The 17,139-nt window shown below is 37.2% G+C and overlaps 1 protein-coding gene across 2 annotated transcripts in view; it reads left to right on the top strand.

Moving 5' to 3' along the window:
* The window catches only part of LOC121860694 (endosome/lysosome-associated apoptosis and autophagy regulator family member 2-like), a 44,504-nt gene that overhangs the window by 15,413 nt on the left and 11,952 nt on the right, over positions 1–17,139 (top strand). For both annotated transcript variants that reach the window (XM_042357988.1, XM_042357989.1), the window contains exons 6-17: positions 549–787; positions 1,776–1,911; positions 4,506–4,655; positions 5,658–5,758; positions 6,925–7,041; positions 9,021–9,140; positions 9,367–9,498; positions 9,900–10,132; positions 10,882–11,023; positions 11,604–11,824; positions 15,094–15,279; positions 16,193–16,325. In XM_042357988.1, the coding sequence (XP_042213922.1) occupies positions 549–787; positions 1,776–1,911; positions 4,506–4,655; positions 5,658–5,758; positions 6,925–7,041; positions 9,021–9,140; positions 9,367–9,498; positions 9,900–10,132; positions 10,882–11,023; positions 11,604–11,824; positions 15,094–15,279; positions 16,193–16,325 (1,910 nt within the window). The remainder of the gene's footprint in view (positions 1–548; positions 788–1,775; positions 1,912–4,505; positions 4,656–5,657; positions 5,759–6,924; positions 7,042–9,020; positions 9,141–9,366; positions 9,499–9,899; positions 10,133–10,881; positions 11,024–11,603; positions 11,825–15,093; positions 15,280–16,192; positions 16,326–17,139) is intronic.

Below are 17,139 nucleotides of genomic sequence, written 5' to 3'. Positions count from 1 at the left end.
CCTAAAATTTATAAATTAAATGGTATTTTGTAGTTGTTCTGCAATTTTGTTTTATATGCTGTGCAACTGTTTTTTTCTTAATCATGCCCTAGTGGATACATGATGACATGTCAGTTGCAGAGCTGACATTTCCTATGACTATTAAGTCAGTGGTATATCCCGACCCTACTGTATACCCAACATGAAGATTTAAACTACCTAACCACTAGTTGGTGTGAACTACCATGTTGGCTACTGTTTCAAAGGTGGTTTACATCAAGTTCCAAGGACCAAATAACCTGGCTCATTAAGACATCGTACCCTGGCTAAATAAGTGCAATTTCCTGGCTAAATTAAGTACTATAAAATATCTGAATTAAGCACAGTAACCTGGCCAAACCGGCATGAAAGTTTGGTTTTACTAGGTTCAATGTAACTTTTTTTTAAATTAAGCATATTAACCTGGTTAAGCTCACAAATTTGTAAACTTTGCTCCATGTTGGTATCCTTATCATTTGCTTTTTGGATCATTAGGTCAAGAATTTATCTTTCCTCTTCTCTTGTAACAGGTGTGGCTCACTCATCAGAATGCACTCCATGTCCTGATGGCACATTCAGTGGGCCTGGAGCTCATGAGTGTACCGAGTGTAAAGAGGATTTCTACGCTCCTCGGGGTTCTTCGGTGTGCTTACCATGTGACCGAGTCACTCACTATGCACCAAAAGGCTCTCCAGTGTGTCTTCAGCGACCTCCATGCACATCACTAGATTATTATGAGATAGACTCAGCATGTGATGAGAAGAATCAGGTAGGCAGTTATGTAAAGTTCTGCCACTTTATAGTATTGGTGCTGTGCTGACTACCTCACATTGTTCAAAGTACAGGTACTGTACAGTATAATGATATGTAAATCACACTCTGAGTAACTGCATTCAAGGTTTCAAATGTCATTAACAGTATGCTGGACGAGTATTTGAAGGTGCAATATTCTCAGTGGTTAGTTTTCTTTTAAAAAATTAAGCATTTCATAATGTTAAAGAGCATTTACAAGTCTTGAAATCATTTGAACAGCTCCTTCAGGTCTTTCTGTATTGTTGTTACATTGTCTTGAGTTGTGCCACCTGCAGACTTGACAATTTATCTCGATATGTTTTTACCTGTCATTTATGGAGATCACAAACAGGGTAGGTTCAAGGATAGAACCTTGTGGTACTTCACTGAGAACCTTTTTCCATTCAGATTGTACTTCATTTATTACCACTCTTTGTTGTCTGTCTTCGAGGCAGACATTTTTAGTGGTGTCCAGTTGTGCATCCCACACCAAATTATTTACTTTACAAATGCTTCTTGGTACCAAGCATTTTGGATTTTTGATATTCAAGTGTACTTAACCTTACTCATGGCCTTTAACCATAAGAGGAGTTAGACAGGTGCCTCTGCACCAATGCTTCAGAGTACTGTATGGTCAAGCCCATGTTGCTGTACTGTGCCTCGAGGCTTGAACCCACGTGTGCTTAAGGGTAGGAAGAACAAACTACCGCTTGCCTGGGTTTTGGTGGGTAAACAAGAAGGCCTGGTTCACAACAGCAGTCTTCATGGACTAGGAATTATGACAGCCATACATGCTAACAATGATGGGAAAATTTATATAGTCTTTCACTATACTCATACTCATGATTAGTCCAGGTATGTTAGCGCACACATACGTATATTTATATTTTTACTGACCAATTTAATATACTCATTTTAATGACAAAATGTCACGTTATTTTCATTCTAACTGGGTTTTTCCTCAGACCCGTGCTGTTTACACATGGGTTGACCCTCAAGTATGCAGGGAACAAGTGAAGGGCTCAGTGTCACTGCCTCCATCTGGAGAAGTCAAGACTTGCCCACCATGTAATCCAGGAATGCACTACACCACCGGGCTCGGTAAAAAATATGTTATTGTTACTAACTTATAACATAATACTGTATATGCTATTTTTGTTTTTGTATAACAGCATTATTGTAAGGCGACATGTTTTTCTAAAATAAAAATTTGGGGGAACCAAAGAATATGGTTGACTGTGAATTAATTGTTATATACATACACACTATAACATAAGTACTGTAATTATGTAACATTAAAGCTACAAATTGTGTGGCTATCCTATTTGTGCCTTGCAGAATTTATGTGCTGATATTAGGTCAAATTGTTGTTTGAGTAAAAAATAATGAATCATTATTTTGAACATTATTTTTCTTAACATACAAATGGTACAGTACACGCTCAGCATTGCTTCACTGATGGTATGTATGTATACAACCAGATTTGTAGGCTCATGACATCATGGAAAAGTACACATTGTGCTGTGTAAGCCCTAATTAAATTTTTTTTTTCATATAACATACAACTGTAGTAGTGATTTAAAGTTATGGTAACAATAACATTTATATACAGTTCTATATATTCAAGTATGTTCCTACCTTGTTGCTAGGCTGGTTGCATTATGAAAATATACTGTTCGGTAATGTGCTGTGCCAACACTACTTTGGAATGCAAGCCCCATAAAATCATGTTCTGCAGATGTATGGACAAGCAAAAGATCCCCCAGCAACTGGAAAATGGCATATGTGAGTCCTATACTGTATTCCAACAGGGAGAATGCCACTCCACAAATCGGGGTGCTGGTGGTACAGCGATAACGTGTGTATCTCTCACCAATATCACATGGGTTCAATCCTGCTTGGCCCAGACACACGTGAGAAAGGTGTTATCCAGTGTGACCCAACCAAATATCACGGGTTCTCCGGAGTTTGGTTCCTACTGTACTAACAATGGATAGACCAATTACCCGAACAGCTAATAAGCTGGTAAGTGGTGAAAATTATAAAACAAAAAAATTATTATGGACCAGTGAGCTTCACCAGCACAGTGTGTAATATACTAGAGAGTAGTATACGAGATGCCATGATGGAACATCTACTACGTATAAACCTAGTAAAGGAAGGCCAGCATAATTTTATACCAGGATGATCCTACTTGATGCAATTACCTAAGGTGCTGGATGTTTGAACCCAGATCCTGGAGTGTGGTGATAATATCGACAATATATATCTGGACTTTGCTAAGGCTTTTGACAGTGTCCAATCATGGATCAGAGACTTTCTTTATGACCGCAAGCAGTGTGAGGTGATTAATAGTGTGAAATCGTCATGCATACCTATGACAAGCGATGTACCACAGGGTAGTGTACTGCAGGTCCATTGTTGTTTGTTTGTTTCATAAAACTCGTGCCAGAAGCTATAGACTCCTCCATACAAATGTTTGCGGATGATGCCAAGTTATTCAGGGAAATTAAGAACCAAATTGACTGTAAAGAGCTACAGAAAGATCTCTACCAGCTTTAGGGGTACTCAAAGGAATGATTGTTGAGATTCAATGTCATGAAACACAAGAGGATCCACCTAAGCAGCATATCACATGTCCCAACAGTACAAATTAATGGAGACAAAATGTGAAAAGGACCTGGATGTCTATGTTGACAATGAACTGAAGTTTTTAGGACTATTGTGAGAAGAAGGTGAATCAAGCAACTAAGATAGTTGGTCTTATAAGAATGGCATTCAGATATACCTTGTAGTGCTCTTCAAAAGTGAGGTGCTTCCTCGTTTGAAGTACTATACTGACATCCACTCTGGTCCCTGAGATATGGTAGAGACTGTCAATTGATTGAAAATGTCCAAAGGAGGGCCACCAGACTGGTGCCTTCACTATGGCACCTCAGTTACCCAGAGAGATTAGAAAGCCTGCAGTTGCCTAACTTATACTATTGGCAGACAAGGGGTGACTTAATAGAAGTTTATAAAAACCTCAGAGGACATTATTCATTTGAGTGTTCATACCTGAAGCTAGTGGATGCCCACCCCACTAGGGGTCACAACTTAAGGTTGAGGAAGCTTCAAGTTCAGAAAACTGTCAGGGCAAATTTTTCAGAGTGTGGGTTGTGAACTCTTGGAACAATCTGCCAGAGCGTTTTGATGGCACCGAGTGTGAGTTCATTCAAGACCAGACATTGACGAACATCGGTCAAAGGTACACATACATAGTTGTACCAGTGTATTCCCAGTGCTTTTCAATAGTGAGTAACAGACATGACTGACTGCCCAAGTGGCTAATGAGCCAATTAGTGGCAAAGAGGATAAAGGTAAAGGTTTTGACTTTTGTAAAATAATTTGACGTTGCATTCTGGATTGAACAAAAATTGCCCTTTTGAGATGATGCCTATGATGGAGTAGGTCATTTTAAGTTTTTGTTCTTATGCAGTAGCAGATTACCCTGGTAACTAACTGTTAAAGACAAATTTATAATCCTCTGTTACTAGAGAAGTGGTATTGTAACATGTACTTTAATAAAATAGAATAATGTTTACAGGTGACTTCAAAAATTTCTAATTAGCTTATCTATGAAATCATAAATAGTTTAAATATTATTCAGTAGAAGTTGATATATAATCTGTAATGCCCTATCATGTTCCTTGCAGGCTGTTTATTCTGCCCAAGGGATGAACATAGTGATGGAGTGTCACCATGCAAGCCATGTCCTCCTAGCACAGCACCCAATTATGGCTACCAGTATCAATGGTGGACTGCCATTCCACCACAGATGGCTGCCACCTGCATGCCTGCTGATGGTATGACTGTAGACATATTTACCATATATTTCTTTGATTATTACATCTTTTATTCATGATTTACAGTTTATCAATGAGTGATCTGCAAGATCCGTATATACAGTATCTAAATCATCTTCTGGCAGTGTCTGCCTTGGCTCAAGGGACTGACATATTTAACAGGAGAATACAATATCCAAACAGAAAATATAATTTAAAAATTTTGCTACAAATAACCCAGTTAAATTAGGGTTCATTCAAGGTCAAGTGTGCAATTTGAATCCTTTTGACCATAAAAGGATATTTATGCTCTTGCTTGTTCTGTTTCTGCCGTGACACTACACGTTAACATACTCTTGGTCATTGTTTGGGAGTACTACTGCCAATGCTTTTGCAGAGATCAACCAATGTGGAAGAATTTTATTCTTACACTTTTAATTCGAGTGACTTCACCCATATGGCCATATTGCCATGTTTACCGTGTGACCACCACAGATAATAGTGGCCATGTAGGGGAAGAGATCTGCATAAGATTCCCTGTTTGTTCTTGGTACCTTGTCCAGGACTTTTTCATAGCTCCTCACTGTTCCATAGGTCTACAACTCCTAGTGTTAAGGAGTACTGTACAGTACAGTACTTCTTTTTTTCAATCCTTAATTATGATTTAGCTCTGAAATTTTGACCTCTTTTGTTTGTAGCATTTTATATCTTAAAAGATGTGGTCTGGGTCTGTTTTACATCTTCTCAATTCCCTTGGATACAGACTGTCTCAATGAAGTCCACACTGTACTATCATGTTTGAAGAGTAGTCAGTCCCAAGGCCATCAACTTCCTTGGACAACTGAGTTGTCACCTATGAGACTATGTCATCTAAGACTCTTCTATAGAGGGGTACCAGTGGTAGTAAAAATACCCTTGGATCAGGGTTTAAACCCAGGAATAGCAGGATGCCAGTTGCATTATTATATGTAGACAATGGTTATGTATTGGAGTATCCCCTTAATAATGCCTCTACTTTTTCAGAGGTGGGATGCAGCAAATCCGATGGTTGGCAAGTTGGTGGAGAATATATACACTCTGGGCGAGGCCATGCAGATGATGCCTACCTTGTTCTTAGCCTTAAGGTTGGAAATAATTTTTGGCTGATAGGCAAACTTGATCAATGAAGCTTTTATTAAATAGCTGGTTTTTATTTAATAGGAAAACTTCTGTGCTTCATGTTACAACAAATATAAATATATTTTATTGAGATTAATATACAGTACAGTATCCCCTGCCAGTGATTGTGATAACTGTAAATACTGTACTGTATTTTTTTATTTTGTGACCCACCTAAACTTTTCACTGATACTGGTTTATATGAGAGATCTTTAACCACTTCCAACCAATCATTCTTGATAAATACAGTAATCATTTCATGTAATGGAATAAAGCATGCAGGCCGATTCCACAAAAGTAAGATTCCGCTAACTCAAAAACAATTACAATAATATCTCCGTTAGCCGGAAACCCCAAACCCGGAACTTTCCAATAGCTGGAATTGAAATTTTCTCTGAAAATCGTTCCAAAGCATGAACTTTCCTGAAAATTCAGGCTTTCGGAATGATTTTCTGAGGGGCACATTTTCCGGAAGATTATGAGAAAATTTTCCCGATGCTCAGAAAATTCTGGGGATGGGGGAGTTTTTTCCAGGTTTGAGAGTTGAAAATCAGGCGCATTGTCCGGAAGTTCCGAGAAAATTTTTCCAGTATACTGTACCTGGAAAATTCTGGGATAGGGGATATTTTTCCGGCTTTGAGAGATGATGTAATGCGCAATTTCTGGAACTTCCGAGCACATTTTCCCGTTACCTGGAAAATTCAGAGGAAGAGGGTTTTTTCCGGCTTTCAGAGAGTTGTCTTGCTACCCGGAAATCTCTCATTCCCAGAAGTGCTCTGCACTAATTGTTCCGGCTAACGGAGATATCACTATACAGTCAACTTTCATATTTGTGCTAATTGGTAGCCCACTGTGCCTGAATTTCTGAAAGGCATAGATTTACGGATAAGCATTAAAAACTTAGGAAAATTTACCGGAAATTCCGCCTAGCTAGATGGAAAAGTAAATGCCGGCACAGAATTGTTCCGCTAATTCAAACTTCTGCTAAAAGGAATTTCATTACTGTTGTATAAGGAATGATTACTGTGCTTCCTCATTACCACTAAGTAGCTCCTGAGTTAAAAGACTTTGAGAGCTGTATTCAGTTGATATTACAGTATTTTAGTATCAGATATCCTCCTTTACCTAACAGGTTGGGGGATTTCGTGGACGTGAAGGTTTTGTCAGCGGTATGCCAATGGAAGTGGGCCGCATCTCTTTCACTTTTGAACTGAAATGTGCCTCAGACTGCAAGTTTGTTTTTATGGAAGTAAGTCTGTCCCAAATACAGTGCATGTTATAGATAAAACATAAGAATGCAATTAGAATATAGGGGCTTGGTTGTTCCTTGCCAATTAAATTAGTGCTCTTCCCTACTGTTTTCTTGAAAATAATAGTTTTGTGAAATAGATAGCAAAACAGTACAGGTACAGTAATATTTATTCTCTATACTGTATACAGTACTTTTTATTGTTATTATTTTTTTTTTTTGCTATCTATTCTATAAAACTTTTGTTACCACATACTGTACACTATTATTTTCAATAGAGCAGCAGAGAGGAGTATACTTATGTAAGTGACAAAGTGACATGTAACTGTGCATCACAAATGTTTGCCAATATTCATTTAAATCTGAAAATCAAGTGCACTTTCCTGGTAAGCAGAAATTGTTCAAACTGTTTGTATAGAAACCAGGTAAAGTTATTATCACATTAGCCGCCTTTAGAAGATTACAAGTGGCTGATAGACTTCACCTTAGTACTGTACTTTATTTGACTTCACCCGACATTGTTAAATACTTATCACTTATTAAAAATAAGCCAAAAATATTAATGCACCAGAAAGGGTGAATTAGTTCTTTCACTTATTCAGAGAGTGAAATATACATCACAGTCAGAAAAATGTCCAATTGACATCAAGAGACAAGTGGTGAGTTAAGAGATATCTTTCTGTAATTGACATACTGTATTGCTTCAGAACCTGTGCTAAAGAATCAGTGCATACAGTTTAATAAAATCCTTGATTGATATGGATTTCTAGGTAAACTGGGTAAGTTAAAGAGATGATGAGATTTGTTGAGCTGAATTTAATTTAATTAAGAATTACCCTTCAGATCTGGAGAATTGTCTGCATGATTAGGCTGTTATAGACGAACCCCCCCTCCCCCCCCTCACAAATTTATGTACACTTTGATATACAGTCAACCCTCGCTTTACGCAGTCCCACATTCCGCGTTTCCACGTTTACGCGGTACCCTGCCGAAACAGGAATGCTCACATTCCGCGGTGCGTGTACCCCTTTACGCGGAGAGCGGCTGGCGAGCCGCGCCATTTTTGGATTCAAACCTCCCGCCATCCGCCATGTTGTGTAAGCTGCGCGAGCATGATGTGCACAAGGTCGCCCAGTCATCAAAACATTACCGAGTTCTTCACCGCCACCCACCACAGCCGGCCCAAGTCAGTGATAGTGATAATTATAGTGAAGATATGGACTTATATGGACTTTGAGGGGTTTGACAAAGAGGCCCTGCAAGCCTCTATGGTGGATAGTGATACAATTGATACAAGTGATACAGGTGGGGGCCAATAATCTGCCCTCTGCCTCGGAACCAACCGCCCATTCCCGTGTGCCCAGCCATCTTTTCTACTAATGTAAGTGTTAGAAAACCTAATATTATTGATATTTCTCTTAATTATTAATTGTTTGTGCATACCATCATAAAGTTAAGATAATATTTTTACTACAACATAGTTGTGTGTCATCAAAAAGTGGAGTTTGGGGGTCGGCCCGGACTCTTATTTCAATTAATCCCATATGTTATGTTATTCACTTTACGCGTTCCTCACTTTCCGCGGCACCCTGTGGGTTACATTAACTGCGTAAAGTGAGGGTTGACTGTATGATAAAACTTTTAAAGCAACATTTCTGTTTGTTTGATGATCAGTACAGTAACTGTAGTGGTGAAAGGTATTTTTTCTAAACTCATAATAAGTCATCAGGAAATAAATACTACAAATTTAAATAATAAAAGATATATACATGTATATGGAGCAATATAATGATGAAGATTTAAGTTGGAAGCAGAGACAAACGTGTAAAAGTTATTTTCTAGAGTTAGCTAAGAAGGTAAATGGTATTAACACTGTACAGTATATTGGTAGAAGTCACAAAATATTTTATTATTATTATTATCTCACTTTAGTACCAAATTTATAGTACAGGTGTATTTTGATTACAAAATTTTCCTAGGCTTCTACCAAGAAGAGTGCAACAGTTCTTCAACATTGGTCGGGAAATTTACATCGCCAGTACTACAGTTACTTGATAACAAGAAATGATACCTACACTTTCTCATGGGCATTTCAGAAGGTGAGATAAAGATTTTGGTTTATATGAACTGAATTGTATTTTATTGTTTTAATAGTGAAAATTGTTTATGTGTATCAGTACTGTATCACTATACATAAACTAAACACAAACTGATGCTCTGTTGTTTAAAGAGGTAATTAAAGTAATTCTATAATTTTTCAAAACCTAAATTACCATTCATATCTAAATATGCATTAATACTATCTTATTATCTGTGGAACTACAGGTAGCATGGGAGAAAAGTTACTTGAAAAAAGAGTCATCACGTATGTTTGAGGGGGACATGGCAAAGGTGTTCAATATCAACGTGACAAATACCATTGATGGTGGTGCTTCATCATGTCTTCCCTGTCCTCAAGTAATTTGCCTGGCATTTGTTTCTGTGTGAATTTACATGCAATAAACTTTTCCATTGTATACATGTTCTGTACAAGTGAAATACCAGGTAGTTATCATGGTTTGTAGGATAATGAATTATAAATAAGTTGCATTTAGTAGTACAGTATTAAATTTTAATATATAACTTCATTGTTTCAAGTGTAAAATCAACCTGAGGTAATCTCACCCACTGTGTTTTAATTTTTTATATTAATGGAGGATGATTGTAGTGTATTTCAAAATCCAATCTTTATTACACACCTAAATACAGTATAATTAAATGACTATACTGTACTGTATGTATAATATCCATTCCTGGAAATAATTAGGCAGTAAGTAGTCACTATTTATATTAACTTAATAAATTTTCTTGTTATGTAGGCCCCAGCTGCTTCAGGGTGTATCCCTTGCCCAGCTGGCCACTATATAGAGAATAACACGACTGAGTGCACCCGCTGCCCCCCAAACACTGTAGTGACAGACCCACTGCCATATGGCCATCAGTCCTGCCTCCCCTGTGGCCCAGGTCTCACTGCTCCAGACCATCTCTCCTGTATTGTTGAGTGTCGCTTAACTGTAGACAACAGAACCTACGACTTAACCAACATTAGCAAGTAAGAGTTCTCTCAGCTTATTCATTTCTTCATTAGATATCAGCAAAGCCATTGCACAGTATGTATATATATATATATATATATATATATATATATATATATATATATATATATATATATATATATATATATATATATATATATATATATATATATATATATATATATATATATATATATACAGTATATACACACACATATATACTGTACAATCAAAAACAAAATTCGTGTTGTGGTTTTGTCCGAAGATTAAATATAACTTGTGAAACATTATGAGAGCCCTACTTACAAGGCAGAGCACACCAAGAGTTTAACCCTTCGGCACACATATGTTTTCACCAAATTTCACAACACGACTTTTATCTTTCAATTTACATATAGTACTTTCACACTTATTGAATGTACAGTACTGTATACATAACTAATAACTTTAATGGTATTCTTGGCTGATTATATACTGGTACAGTAGCATGCAGTATCTCTTGGAATCTCTTGGAAATTCATTTGAATGTCCAGAATAAAGAGGTTTTCGCAGAATTTTCTGGAAATGCACAGATGCAATCTCTCAGAAATTCGTTCAGTGAAATGGAGAGATTTTTCTAAAAAAAAAAAAATGGCTACTGTTGGAGAGTTCCAGGGATCAAAAATTCCTGTTAATGGAGATATTACTGCATACATTATATATACAGTGTATGAAATGAGATTTCACACTTAGTTCACCATTTTTACATTTGGCTCTTCTTTTTCAGTGCACGAGCCACAATGGGTAGCACACTGTTTACATCATCAGGAACCAAGTTCTTTCACATGTTTAACATCTCACTGTGTGGGAACACCAGTGTCACCTGTGCTAACAATGTCTCCTACAGCATAGAGGGTGAAAGTACTTCTGTGAGTATGAATTTTGTAGTGTGGCGATAATTTATTGTTTGATCAGTACTGTATTGTAGTAAAGTTAAGATTATTCATAACATTCTCCCACAAGGCTTGATACAGGAGAAATATTTTGGCCTCATAAAGATTAGGCACAACAACATGTTTAATTTTTTTTTTTTTACCGGGATTAGCCCACCCGGGTACAGGTCACTGACCCACATCGGGGCCTGGGGGGCGAAAGTGTAATAAAAATAACAATAATAATAATAATTAGTTCACAGTAAATAAAATGTATATTAAATAATACAGAATTAGAAATAAAATAATAATATGAATAATAATAATAACAACAACAACACTGATAATAATAATAATAATAATAATAATAATAATAATAATAATAATAATAATAAAGAACCACAAAGAAATACAAAAATGCGAGGAAGTATTGTTTTTTATCCTCTTCACCACTGATCGGCTCGTTAGCCGCTTGGGCGATCGGTCACGTCTCTGTTACGCACTGTTGGCAAGTACTGGGCATGATATTGTACGTGTATTTGAAGAATTATAAAAGTTCTTTACATCTTTTTTACAGGTTACATCACGGGTGTGCCGGTCTACTGTTGTACCAAAGATGGAAGGCTTATACGGCCCAGGAAGGATTGAAGCCGTAGCTACACAGTCCGTCACACTTGGTGATCACTTAGTGGGTGTCTCTATCAATACCACTCTCATGGACATAACTGTCATAGAGGAATTTCAACTACCTAATAATTCATTAAAAAAAGATTTACATTTCTTCTACAAAACACCATTGTAAGTACAGTTGTAGACATTTAAGCACTTTTGTGTTCACAAATTTGAACTGAATTCATGCATTTTTGTGTTATTTTACATTTTCACTCATAACATTCTAACATTAATGATAAGTTAAAAAGTGCAGTAAAGCTGAGTCACTTTCTTTAATCCTTTGAATGCATCATAAGAATTCCTTGGCATTCTCTAAAGCTGTAATTTTACAATGAAAAAATTTAATTAATATTTTTAACCTTTAAACAGTACTGTACAGGTACTGACATTACTTGACTTACATTTTAAAAAGCATGAGATTTCCATTTCTGGCATTCAGATTTCTTGGAAATCATATTTTCTGTGAAACTTTTTTTTCGTTAAACTTACTTTAAAAAAATGCTGTACTATATTTGTCCCACTTCTACTGTTTTGAATGTGCTAAAACTAATTTACATAGATACATTATTATAAAATACATGCAGTAAACCCTGATATAATAAACACTCTCTATAACAGTCCTCATATTTAACAGACACTTTTTCCAGTTTAGACTAGATTCATATACAGTGGTCCCTCGGTTAACGAGCACAATCCGTTCTAGAAGGTTGCTCGTTAACCGAAAAACTCGTTAACCGAAACCATTGTTTCAATGGGTTTTTTGGGTAATTGGTTCCAGCTCACCAAAAATTGCCTAAATTCAACAAAAAGGGTAGAAAAGTACACTTACTTTGAGGTGTGTATGTAGAAGGCTCCTGGATGATGATGATGGGAATTAGAATGGGGGTGGAGGAGAAGGGAGAAGAAAAGGCATTGGGGTGGAAGAGAGGTCACCCCATGGCGCCATTTCACTCATAAAATTTTAGTTCTCTTGGTGTAATTCAAGATTATTTTCTTTAAATCAACACTGCACTGCATTTATATTGTCAATATGTAAAATAAATTTCAAAATGACCAATAATTTGCTTGCAAACACAGAAAAAAGCTTTTAGTTGAAGAGAGTCTCAAGCAAGATGTTACCTCCACTGAAAAGACAGAGAGAGACTGGCACCTGTTTGATGTTGACAGGCTGGATGGCGCACATAAAAATAGTTTCCTTATCTTCAATTATGTTCAATAATTGTTAAAATGACTAAAAAATTTTATATTAAACTTTTAAAATTATTAAATAGTATAAACGTCTTGATATTTACTAAAATGGTAAGGAATATAAGCCCTAGAACCGATTACTGTATTGGCGGACTAATACTACAGCTGTTGGACCGCCAAATGCAAGCGAAAACATGTTGAGGTCGGCTTGTAAGAAACTTGTTAATCGAGGGATTGCTCGTTAACCGAAGTTAAGAATCTTATGGAAGGTAACTCGTTAACCGAAATCTCGTTAACCGAGGGACCACTGTATTACAAACTCAAGCCTGTTAAAGTAAAAAATAACAGACTCAGGTCCATTATGGTAAAAAAAACAAAAATGGACTTGGGTCCATTTGTATGCAAATTATCACAAATAATTTCAGTAGTAATACCCTGTTTAGCCCTACCCGTCATAACACTGATTTGTTATAGAGCTCTTTGGTCCTTCCAGGAGTTAATTTTTACTAGAAAGCAAAAAACAATGATGAAAATCCATAATACAGTACAAGACAGAAGTTACAAGACAGAACACTCAGGATTTGCTGACAGCGGCCATGCTTGCTTACATTCTCTCCTCCTGTAAGAGCGACGTATCCATGTACGCTCCCAGCCAATCAGCACTCTCCTTCTTGTGTAAAATTCTTTCCTTGTAGCATTCAACTTATTTGACATGCTTGCTCTTTATATGATTGATTTCTGCACATTATAGTGAATATTTGTGCACCACTAAAGGTCACAGTCTCAGGTTAAAGAAGCCACAAGTTTGGGGGTGTTGGTGGTACAGCGGTAATGCATGTACAGTATCTCTCCACTATATTATGGGTCTTAGTTCTGCTTGGCCCAGACACACATGAGAAGGGTGTTAAACAGTGTGACCCTACCAAACATCATAGGTTTTTTCCAAGTACTGCACTGTACTCCAGTTCCCTCCGTTACAAACACAGGACAAATAGAGTTCATGACAAAGAAACAAAGAATGGATCAACCACCCAAATGGCTAGTAAGTGATGAAATGATAAATAAAATAAAAAGATTAATACGTTAAAAAACTGCCATGGTAATCTGTTTGGGAGTGAGAGTTGTAAACTCTTGGAATAATCTGCCAGGGAACATTGTGGTAACGCTGAGTGTGAACTCATTGTTCCCCCCCCCCACATCCTTGTGTAAGGTGAAGCGCAGAAGCGTTTACAGCGCCCAACAGGGAAGCATGCTAAGTTCACGCTTGCCTTATGTCTCATGAGTTAAGGGCGTAGTAGCCTGAAGAGTCAAGGGCGTAGAAGCCTGAACAGTCAATGGCTTATGTCTAAGCAAGTTATTGGAAGCTCCAACAACTTGTCCCTGAATACGAATTCGCAACTTTCGATTTACAGCAGGTACCTACCTTGCTGCTAGGTGAACAGGGACCAAGGGGACTAGGAAGTGTGTCCAAACAACTTCCGCCGGCCCGGGAATCGAACCCGTGACATCTTGCTTGCGAGGCAAGAACGGTACCGCTCTACCACCAGCGCCCCTTGTGAACTCATTCAAAACTAGATATGACCAACACTGGCACAAGTACAGATACATTCTGGAGCCAGTGCATAACAGACATGACCGACCATTTGAGTAGCTAACAAGCCAATCAGTGGTGAAAATTATAAAGTAAATAAAGAAAATTATGGGGTTTTGTGGTTCCTGAGCCCCAAGCTTTAGCAGGCATATTTATACAGTATGCTGTACTGTATTTGCAAGTCATTCTAGACAAGCTTATGTTGTAAAGAAAGATAAACTGAGGACAAGATTCTTTGAATCCTTGAAATGCATAAACCGTAAATTATTATTAATCACGTTAACTGTATACTTTACAGTACAGGTATTCTTTTTATACCAGTAAGTACTGTTTTGATCTTTTACTTGTGGTGTGAACTACCGGTGTACTATTTGCACTCCTTCTCTGGTACGGAAAACCGGCTATTTTTTCTTGCCCAACGATATTGTTCTATTGTATTTGTTCAAATCAGTATTCTATGTTTCTATGTATTTATTAAAAAAAATATTCTGCAGAGTATTCTTATATAATTAAAAACTGGAGTCTGCTAGTCTTTTTTAAATTGTTATGAAACCAATCTTCTGTAATGTAGTATGTAAATGTGATTTTCTTATAATATTTACTTATTATATTCTAGATCAACTCATGCGTGTCCTAAGGGCAGAAGTACAACAGTAACCTTGCGCTGCAGTCCTGATGACCCGGGTGAGGGGAAAGTGACCCTGCCTCACCAGTGCCCTGATGGTACCTGTGATGGATGCAACTTCCACTTTCTCTGGAGCACTGCGCTTGGCTGCCCTGAATGTTCCAAAGATGATCTGATGTTAGTTTTCTTATTGCTCTTTTTTCAATTGCAAAAACCTGATTATACAATTTAAATGTGTTTACTATGCCATTTAAAGTGTTTACTCTATGTAAATATTTTCATAAGAAAGAAAAATGGTAATGGATGAGAAAGAAGAAGAAAGTTGCTCAGGATCATATGCATAAAGTAAGAAATATACAGTAATACCTCGCCATTCGCAACCCCGCTTATCCGCAATTGATATTTTAACATCCCTATTCAATATTTGCAAAGCATGCCCCGGTTATTCGCAATTGAAAAATTACAAAACCAATACAGTAATATTTCAAACCAGGCGGACTAACAGCAGCTCTCGTATTTCGACGTAAGGGCCACTTCACTCGAGAGTTTTTTCCCTATGCATACGGACCTGCACGGTTTAGAAATGAATGAAGTTCAATGGGACGGAAAACACGTGTAATTATTCACATGCAGGAGACGTTCATCCCAGGCCTGTACCTGTACTTCCAAACCATGGCATGAAAAATATGCTGAGCATTCTAGAATTTTTCATATGACAAACACATTTTTCCCTCATGTCAGTTGTGGTGCATCAAGTCGTTCTAGAGTAAAGGTCTGGCGAGTCCAGTACAATAGAGCAATTTTAGCACATGTTAAAGGGCATTGCATGAGCGGATTTCTGATGTGTGGATGCGTACCAGTATTAAATACCCACACAAAATAAGACCCTACTGTAATGGGTTTCTCTTTCACATGTGACAGCCACAGTGAAGAACCATGTGGCATGTCCATATTGAATGGGTTAGGATCTTATCTTATAATTCTGTCCACTGGAATTTAATAGTTTTTCTTACATACAAATAAGAGCTCATATACGATTTGCTAAACCACATAACTATCTCATTGTTGTTTTTCCCTTTGTGTGACTCAGTGTGGTACATGGAGAGTGTGGGGCTGGGAAGCAGAAAGTGCACTACATTGCTCCCAAGAACTGTCGTGCTCCTGATGATATTACTGGAGGCCAATTTGTACCCTGTACTACCAGGTTACCATTCCTTGTGGAGGTAAGAATTATTTTTGTTGACTTATTTTGCATTAAATTAAGTAATATGTTCAAAGGTTGATAAAACAGAATTAGAATTAAAGCTATGAATGCAATTTACTAAATACTGATGAATGTGTGAAACTGAAATTAAGATACATTGCTGAGAAGACGAAGTGGATCACTTAGAGATTAGCACCCCAGCTTATTTCACCTGATGATTAAACACCTTAACACTACCTTGGGGGTGTGGGTTACTTAAGCAAGGTTGGCATTTGGGTTAATCATACTAATAAACTTTCCCAAAGGTCAAATTCAAAGGTGTGTGAACTGGACATATTCTACCGTGATAATGTAAAGTGCATACAACTTTAGGTATGGGACCATTTATCCAGTGTCCCATTATCCGGAACGCTCCAAAAACCAGCTTTGGTCTGGACCAGATTATTTGAAATAAGCAGCCAAAAGTAATTCTCGGGCTGAATGGGGATAATTCCAACCATCCCCACCTGTGAGCTACCTGAATATGTTGTTATGTTATGTTTATTTTTCAACTCATAATTTTGGATAGATATATAAAATTTTCTTTACTCAGTTACATACACACTCAAACTTATACAATATACAGAAAGTGAAAAATTAATTATCATAAGGTATTGTATAAAGTATTTTTCAACTCGTTATTTTTGGCAGCTACACCTAATTTTTGTTTTACTTGGTTACATGCATACACAGTCCTACATTGAGAAAGTGGAAAAAGAAATAATTATCCTCAGGTACTGTATAACATTTTACATATTTACTGGTGGCGAGTGTGTGGAGGTTGGAGGGTCCGT

The sequence above is a fragment of the Homarus americanus genome, unplaced genomic scaffold (genome assembly GCF_018991925.1).
Source record: "Homarus americanus isolate GMGI-L3 unplaced genomic scaffold, GMGI_Hamer_2.0 scaffold48393, whole genome shotgun sequence".
In the NCBI taxonomy this organism is placed as follows: domain Eukaryota; kingdom Metazoa; phylum Arthropoda; class Malacostraca; order Decapoda; family Nephropidae; genus Homarus; species Homarus americanus.
Note: the sequence above shows the minus strand (reverse complement) of the source record. Positions and strands in the feature narration are given on the sequence as shown.